Source organism: Brachycentrus maculatus, unplaced genomic scaffold (assembly GCF_059751285.1).
Source record: "Brachycentrus maculatus isolate JH-2025_06_01 unplaced genomic scaffold, ASM5975128v1 h1tg001315l, whole genome shotgun sequence".
Lineage (NCBI taxonomy): Eukaryota > Metazoa > Arthropoda > Insecta > Trichoptera > Brachycentridae > Brachycentrus > Brachycentrus maculatus.
Window position 1 is genome coordinate 3,949 of NW_028281979.1, and position 9,294 is coordinate 13,242.

At 41.6% G+C, this 9,294-nt stretch overlaps 1 protein-coding gene and 1 pseudogene across 1 annotated transcript; both read right to left on the reverse strand.

Annotated features, from left to right (window-relative positions):
* Positions 1 to 7,571: 7,571 nt before the first annotated feature.
* On the reverse strand, positions 7,572 to 8,018 carry LOC148299136 (uncharacterized; annotated as a pseudogene).
* A 13-nt stretch (positions 8,019 to 8,031) lies between these two features.
* LOC148299137 (uncharacterized) lies at positions 8,032 to 9,048 on the reverse strand. Its single transcript, XM_088276357.1, has one exon. The coding sequence runs from the start codon at positions 8,416 to 8,418 to the stop codon at positions 8,032 to 8,034; it is 387 nt and encodes a 128-aa protein (XP_088132483.1). The 5' UTR covers positions 8,419 to 9,048.
* Between the last annotated feature and the right edge of the window lie 246 nt (positions 9,049 to 9,294).

The following is a 9,294-nucleotide window of genomic DNA, read 5'->3' on the forward strand; positions in this document are numbered from 1 at the left end:
CGCTTTTATTTTTGCCGACGTGCTGCTTTCTGAAGAGGAATTGCCTGTTTAAGTTGCTTATTTCGATATTGTCATCATCGGTACAGAGCACTTTTCCCTTTCCTTCAGTGCTGAATCCCATGAGTGCGAGCATTTTAATGAATTAGCACCCCAGAGCTCCTGCGCCAATCAGGAATGATCTGGAATTCTGGGCTTTCTTCACGAACTAATCTCCAAAGACAATTTGGTAATCGATGTATCGGTTCAATGTCTGAGTTCGTGTGACTCCTTGATCAGGAAGGGCTTCAAAGAACTCATGGTGGAGCCATTGCTTGAGAGGATTATACTTTCCAGTGAGCTTCACAATTTACTGAGTAATGATTCCTCCCCAGAATGAACAGGTGGCTGAAATTTGAGTCTCTGCAAAGAAAGCAACATTGTTCACCAGCTTTTCATCAATTGTCTCAACCTTGAATTATTCTCCTTCGGGGTCCATCTTATTGGTCTGCCATTCCTGGGAGAGAAACAATAATTATTTGGCGTCTTCTGCACTTAATGGCTTTGGTAGTCGGGAATGTTTGGCCCAGAAATCAAACACACCATTCAATATGACATGCAACTGCTCTGGATATCCGAACTTTTACCAACTGCAAATTGGCATTTACTTGGAGTTTGGTGGGTAAGGATATCTGAAGCTCTTTTCAAGGGAATGAAACTTCGTGCTTTCAGGGACTTTAATTTCTGTAGCAATTCCTCCGCCTGTGTGTGGACTAAAAGAGGTAGTATCGCCAATTGTGAAGCTGTGTGGAGATTTAACCAGTATCTTGAATTATTTTCCGTTAATTTCTTCCATGCCCTTCACTTATCTGAATGTGACAGTATCGCCATCATTAAGGCCATGCCTTTTTTCCTCATGCAAGTAGACAGTTGCAACTTACTCTTGGCTGATTCCTGCAATGTGGATGGACTTTGCCTCCTCCCCAGTGGCATCAAAGATTCGGTGGTCTTCTCCGAAATCCACGAAGGTGTAGCCATAGAGGCCCAAGTTTCCTGCCAAGATGAATCCAATGTTCTGGGCTCTGCAGGCTGCGTTGAGTTTAATCAGATACCCCCGATCGTAGTTATCATGAACAACAACACAAGTATAATTTTTAACACTAAAATAATCAAACCATGTACATAGACTCGATGTCATCACTGTCAGTGACATCTATAAGCACATTAGTGTTTAAATCCTTAAGTTGAGAGAGTGATGCGTTGGCACGTGTCACTTGACCGACGTCGCTTTCACTCAGATAGAAGTTCCTCCCGAGGTCGTTGATGGTTACAAGGTTCTTGTCATATAATGTAACCTGCTTGGGGCCTGCGAGGACAAGATTTTTGGCGACTTCGATTCCGACCTATATTAGATAATGTATTTACTCCTGTGACCCCATGGATGAAGACTTTGAGAGTCATGAGCTTGCCTTGGGCTTAGTGCCCATAGACGGCAAGCTGCCTTGATAACGCATTTTGGTCGATTTTTGGTTCTTCTTACATCAAGATATTTAATTAACTATCAATCCTTGGTGTCGATCTGATTTATATCCGGCGCACCTTAATGAAATCTGAGCATACATCTATAATTTGCATCTAACTTCCTGACAATTCAGTAAATCAATTAAACTGCGCGCACCAATCTTTTTGCTATCTGGGAGCCTGTATCCACCATTCATGCTGCATCGTATTATTGCATTTTATATCATAAAGATGGAAAATTTGTCTTTTTTTGTAAGCCTCATGAAATTATATCATTGGTTCGCCTCAAAAAGGAAGTATCATCCAATCTGCGCTATAAAAGTAGTCGATGAGCGCACATAAAGTTATACCAAGCAATAAGCAGCTGTAGCATTAACTGCATATGTAGAAAAGCAGTTTGAATAACATCAAATAAGAGTAAGCAATATAATTTGGAATATAGCACTACTTATGTATTTGCAGTTAGACTATCAATTTTGCATATTCATCATTTTTGGCTGCTGTTGTATCTTCAGGGTGATATCTTCTTCTTGACTCCAATCCCCTGTTTTCATGTTGAAATTGGGAATCTTCATGATGTTTTAGCTATTGTATTGCTAGAACTTATTTTATAAAGTGAGGATGTGTTATTTCGGGATGACAGTAGATTCCTTGTTTTTTGAGAATAACTCAATTAGACCAGATTTATTCAGGCCCTCAAAATCATCGAACGAGTTTATGATAATGTTCTCGATTATGTCCTCATCGACGCCCTTCAATTTTTCGATGTCTTGCAGTATCTTTTCAGGGTTTGCAATTAGACCTGAATCACATGCTTATTCTGCAGGTGCAGTGACAACGGCGTTACAAAATTGATACTCCACTTGGCGCTTACTGAGGATGAAATACTAGATGAACTTCTTGTGGATTTCCGGCTCGGGCTGTTTCTATAATGCCATTTCTTCTCTTTCGTCTTCGGGTATTTTTTGTACTTGTTCATATTGATAGAGATGCTGGATGTAGGCAGCGAGATCTGGTTTGAGGTGGAATGGGAAAGCTAGTGCACATTTATTGTCTTATCGAGTGAGGATCCAATCTCCATTCTTTGTGAATCGATTTCTAAAACCAACAATGAATTTGTGGTCTGAATTTGCGGCACTATCAGGACTATTTTCTTCGAGATATTATTTTAATTCTGGGTGCTGGGTGATGAACTACCTGTGGGGTACTAACAACATTTAAATCCGATTTATAATAGATTAGTTGGCCATAAGCATTACGATATCAAAGGAATAACACATTTTAACAGAGTGTTATTAATGTTTATATCAAAGAATTAACAATCAACGCATATATTGATCAGAGAAATATTCTAAATCATAGATCTTTAATCCTTGTGTCTTTAGTTGCAGTGCTAAAATAGTAGTTATTCCCTCGGGGCCGTTGGTATTGGTCAGGCTGCGGGCGTGAACTTTCATTATTGCCAGCATGATAGCTTCTTTGTTCTCCGAATTCGTTCCTGCCGTTTACAAACCCAGGCTCAACGAACATTGTGAAGAGTGGGTTAAACCCGTGTATAAATCTCTCCATCTAATTAAAGATACCCTCCCCAAGCCTGCCTATATTCTAGTTCGTAAGATCTTCGATGCGGCTATAATTTTACCCGATGTTGTGTAGTGCATGGATGCCCTTCAGTAAGCTGTGCATTTACGGTAGAGAATGCAGTTAATCGATGGCAGCCTGCCTGCCAGGATTCTAATTCAATAGCCTGGTTTCAGTGATTGTCTTGTCGCCATTAATGGTCTTGGTTTATTTGCAGATTGTGTAATTGTGATCATCAGGGTCCGTGTAACAGCTTTTGATGGTGCTCGAAGTTTGCGAATAATATCGAGATTTTCCATTTTGAGTGTCACTAAGCTGTTGTTCGTTGTTGTTTGTGTTGTTGTCTGAGCCAAAGAACCATCCCATGAGTATATATGATTGCCACAATTAATAATTCTAGAATTGTAACAGTCAGTTCGTTATGCAATGACGAGTAGTGCAGAATAATGCAGCAAGTATATTGCCACCCTAAATCGATATGCAACACATGAAACCATGAATATATATCATTTTTATGCCCGTTCTCTCCGGACTACGAGAATGAGATACTTGAATTTTCCCTTCAGTGCTCGCTCGAATGTCGTCCTCCCACTGCTTAGAACTCTTTTCTGGCTTTCTATGTCTGCGTAGAACTATGAATACATATTTTCTTCAGGTTGCCAGCCTCAATTGAGACTGCCCAGTGCATTGAAGGAAATTGGTGGGAGTCCACCGGAGAAACCTCAACTTCGAGTTGCTACAGCTGCTGGAAACTGCTCTCCCCGAAGAAGCCCGCATCTTGACCCCTATTATTTTCTGATTAACACGAATCATACTGACCTCTAACTGCTTTAAGCAAGGCAGAACCATTTTGCGGATGCCTTTGAAGCTGACTATAAAATTTTGGGAGATGGCCAAACGAGCCAGCTCAGGCATATGAACTCTGCACAGGCTTTACAAACTATACAGCTGATTTCCAGAAAGATCCAGTACTCGGCATTTTTACATACTGATGTGCTTAATCATGGCGAGCATTTTGGGCTCCCGATTTTAGTCTTTGTTTAGCATAGAATTACTGAGGTAGATTTCTGCAACCGACCACTATTTAACGTACTTGATCTTGTATTCGAGCTCGTGCTTATACCAGAGCCCCCTTTCTAATTTAATACAGGCATACTAAGTTAGACATAGTTTTCGCCTTTCTTTCGGGGGCTGATCGCCGCAATGAGCTCTGATCTTTCTAAATCAGATAGCTCGAATTCCTTGTTGAATGCTATCGAAACTCCACAGCTATCCAGTGATTCCGTAATGTCTGATGCAATCACCTATTATGATACAGCACAATTTTCATGCATTATAATAACTAATCTTAAGAATATGATAATCATCCTCGCGCTCCTCATGTCTGTCAGAATGAATCAACATTATACTAGTCAATATACTAACAGAAGCAGAATTAACTGGCGAGCACTCTTTTGGATTATTTATCGCTATTTGAGACACCAATATCTTTGCATAAAATGATACAAATTATAACAATGCGATCAGCCAAAAGATATTACTCATATGCTTAATGCCCCCCAATTAAACTAAAACCCTGCTTCAATTCTTCAGTCACCCACTAAAAACCACTAAATGCATAATCTCCAGGCCCAGGGCAATATAATATCAGTATTCCATTAATCCGGCCTCGATACTAGGCGATCATTAAGCCAAACAGAAGCATTGTTATCAAGTTTAACGATGTAGCAGCCCCCGCATTTTATAGCAAGCAGCCCCGCTTTAAAGAGCAATCTGTTAATCAACTTTCAAGCATCCAGGAAATAAAGGAAATGGCATTCAGCAGAGATGTAACAACACACAGCAGTTTCGAACTACTCAATTCTCAGCATTAATGCTTTCATGTCGAGGGCGCGGCAAATCGTCTGAATAGAAGGCCACTGAAAGTGAAAGGAGGCAAATAATATTTGTCTGAAGATAAAGCTGATCGAAAAAAAAGGGAGCCTTCGCAAGGCGAATATAAGGGATCTAAAATATATGAAAGGAGTATTTTTGAGACGCCAGGCTTTTATGACTACTCAAAGTATAAGCCGATAATCGTTTCAGAGTGCAACTCGTGGCAGTTTCGTCGCGCAGTTAGCAAAAGTTTGCTGCCTAAAAATAGCGTTGATACTTCAGGATCTTCTCAGGATGGGATAAATTACTAGATTCATAGTCGTGATCTGTTATATAATAACCACTGATTTTGTGTTTTCCCTTATTTTGGCAATGTTTGATTTATGCGAATATTAAATGAAAACAATAGAGGGTAATGTATCAAGAGCGAGGGAGCAGCGTATACATTTCTTCCGGCCCATACAATGCCCTATTTTTACCTGAACTCTTCTGGTTCATTTCGTCCACAATGAAACAAGAAAGAAGAGTGTCGATTGCGACACTGTAAACACCCGTGAACAGCGTGCCGATTGCGAAAGAGATAATGAAGACGATCTATATATATATATATGTGAGGTACCAGCAGAAGATACAATGGTTCCATGATGTTGCGATGGATGGATTGCTCAAATGTGATTAGAACGTAAAAAGCTGCAGTGGAGCCAGCCGCTATCATTACCCTCCCGACAAACATCATGACTGACCCCACCCCTGAGACTATCAAGTATCTCACCCCATTATTCCATACAATCTAGAACCCATCCTTCGCGGCCATGCAGAAATTCTTCCCCCGCAAAGCAATCTGGATGTACGCAGTCTTATTCAAAAAGCTGATGATCCTTTAGACGCATTTAATGCAGCAGCCTAAACATCTGAGGGCACATGCAATGCATTGATTGGTATTGATCCCACCTGTTTATGCCTGTTTCTTGAATGCGTCAACGATGAATTAGAGGAATTGAACAACTGCGAGAATAAAGGACCCAAATGCCAAACTGCCAAAATGGTATCGAAAAGCCATTAAGAAGCTCCTGCTCACAGGAGAGTCTAGCTGGGAATTAGCAGAGTGATTGTAATACCACATGCAGCAAGAAGAGGAAATCACAAAGATCCCCAAAGCTTGTATTAAGGCATTTGACCATAGAGTGCCGAATATGAAGAAATACAGGCGGAAGAGTTCACCACTGCTATAGCTTTAGACTGAAGTCAGGATTTCATAACTGCCGTCCAGTTTCTGTGATGCGATGAAGTTTGTGGCCGATAGTTCGTAGACCATGGCTACGAGGCACGCAGCCCACATGGCAACCAACACTACTGTGAGAATAGCAGGGACAAAAATGACCTGGCAGACTCTGATCACAAATTTGCCAGCAACTTTGCAGATTGCCACGGCAAGCCTCAGCCTATTACAGCAGCAGATCAGCATGAGGAGTAAAAAAGCTGAGATTCCGAAGCAGATGTACCCATAGACATGATAGTACTCCGAGCCAGGCAGTGAAGGTATTGCCAAAAAGCCCAAACTTTCCTTATTTATCACACCTGCATTGTACAAGAATAGGACGCCCAGCCCAGCAAAGATTAAGATCGAGCCAATACAAGCCACCCAAACAATACATCCAGCCAAACATCTCAGCATGAACATGAAAATGAGTGAGACAACAATCGCAAAGCCGACTCCGCACAGCAGCCACATCCAATTCTATGTTAATCAAATATTACATTTTGAACATCCTCACTCAGTGTTGCGAATTGCCCATTCTGAATTGCCGAAAAGGAGCTGACCACAGAACTGAAAGCATTTTTCAAAACGGGGATGGTTGGCAAGCAAATACGTTTAATTGTTTCGGATGTGCCATAGCCTATAAAGTTAGCATTTACAAGTTTTTAGTCAAAACTGCCTGATTAATTGACTGTGGCATCATACTTGCAAGGTGTTGAGTGTTTTGGATAGCACTCTAATGGGGATAGCTGACTATTCGACCATGTGGGGCACTCTTTGACACATACTCTGTTGTTAAGGCCTTTGATCGGTTGATAAAAATAAAGATAGGGGTATTGCTCGGCCACTCCCGCAACCTCCCCGCATTCGACGCCGTCACCTGCCACTCCTCTAAAAATGTTCTCTGGCTTGCCAGTTGTGTATGCGTGGATTGAAACATACACCATCCCGATGATATTAGCAAGGAAGATCAAACAGCATAGAACATCTCTGCATTATCTGTTTGAAGGATCCAAAGGACCATGCTCGACGTCCTGGAATTCTGGTTTTTCCTCTGTTGCCGGATCTATCACAGCCATTTTTAAAAATATATTATCTAATCAGCAAAGTAGGCTTGAAAATTAATAAGACTATAGACTTAATTTATGAAGTTAGAAGATACACTCCCAGATGCTGCGCATTTTCATATCTATAATAGGTATTAACTGCCAATCAATATAAATTTCTGATACTGATGTATTTGTGCTATTGGGCTGTGTATATGTGTGTAGACTCCTTCATGTTCATTGCCCTCGCATGTGGATGATGATGGGTGGATGAATGAATATTTTTATATACCCTTATATGATCACTGCTCATCTTCTTCGAGCCTTTTCTTGTAGAACTCTCTCTTAATGTCATTCGGAATCTTCGACAAACTCTCTTCTGGGTATAAGGACAGCAGTTTCCAGGCTAAAGCCAATGAGTCGTAAAGCCCTCTTGATTAATACTGGCCTTGACTGATAAACTCACTTTCAAACCTCTTGAGAAACTCTAAATGGGTGTGATCTTCCTCTGTGAGAGCTTCCTCGCCGATGACTGCTTTCATGGCCGCTGTGTCCTTGGCTGCTGCGTAGTTGGCGTACAACTGGTTGGAGACTGGGGCATGGTCAGCTCTATTCTTCTCGATAGCTTTCTTCATGAGCCGGGAAAGAGATGGGAGCACGTTGATTGGGGGGTAGATCTGTTTGTTGTGGAGCTGCCTGTCAATGAATATTTGGCCTTCAGTGATATAGCCAGTGAGATCAGGGATGGGATGAGTAATATCGTCGTTCTGAATGTTAAAATATGATTACGGGCATAGACAAGATAGGGATTTGAGTGATCGAGCCATTTTTGCCATGCACTCTCCCAGCTCTCTCGTAGATTGTCGATAGATCTGTGTAGAGATAGCCGGGGTATGAACGTCGGCCGGGCACTTCCTCTCTGGCTGCCGACACTTCTCTTAGAGAGTCGGCATACGCGCTCATATCGGTCATAATAACCAACACGTGTAGCTCTTTCTCATAGGCCAGATACTCAGCTGTTGTTAAAGCAAGGCGAGGAGTAATAATTCTTTCAATGGTTGGGTCGTTGGCCAAATTCAAAAACAGCACCACTCTTTCCATTGAGCCATTCTGTTCGAAATCAGTCTTGAAGAATCGAGCCACCTCCATGTTCACACCCATTGCAGCAAACACCACGCAAAAGTTCTCTTACGAGTGGTCAGTCACATCTTTTCCTTTAACGAGAGAGGCTTGACGCACAATTTGAGCACCAATTTCGTTGTGGGGCAGACCATTGGCTGAGAAAAGTGGGATCTTTTGCCCTCTGGCGATCGATGTCATGACATCAATTGCCGACACACCTGTTTGTAACATTTCTTCGGGATAAACCCTCTGATATGGGTTAATGGGCTGACCTTGAATATTCAGGAATTTTTCAGCCAAGACAGGTGGGCCTTTATCGATGGGAGTTCCTGAGCCATTAAATGACCGGCCCAACATTTCCTCTGAAATTGCCATCTCCATGGTTTGGCCAGTAAACTCGCAGTGAGTATAGAGGTTATCGATTCCTGATGTGCCCTAGAAGATCTGGACAACCGCCCTTTTTCCTGAAATTTCGAGCACTTGTCCTTTTCTTACTGAGCCATCCCCGAGACACACGTTGACAATTTCTGCGAATTTGGGGAACTTAACATTATCAAGAATGACCAAGGGCCCATCAACTTTCACAACGGTCCGATAATCGATCCTGGGAGTGATGTTGTAGTCTCTGGTGACTGCCTGCATGTTGGCATTGAAAGCAGATACGCTCATTGCTCAAAGATATTAATATCACAATCAATCAGAATCATCAATCGTGTATTTTAATTACCACCCCAAATAAATATAAAATGCAATTTGATCCCTCTTTCACATCAAATCGCCATATAAACTGTCCCTGAATCTCCATCATTCAAGGATAGGCCACTATGGCAATGATCATATCAATATTTAATTGCCTGTAGTATTCTCACACAATCGATATGCTGATCAATGCTGGTCAATTGTTCAATGAGGCCA

What these genes read in the sequence shown, in the direction of transcription:
- LOC148299137 (XM_088276357.1), bottom strand. Translation starts at nt 8,418, where the DNA reads ATGGGTGTGAACATGGAGGTGGCTCGATTCTTCAAGACTGATTTCGAA.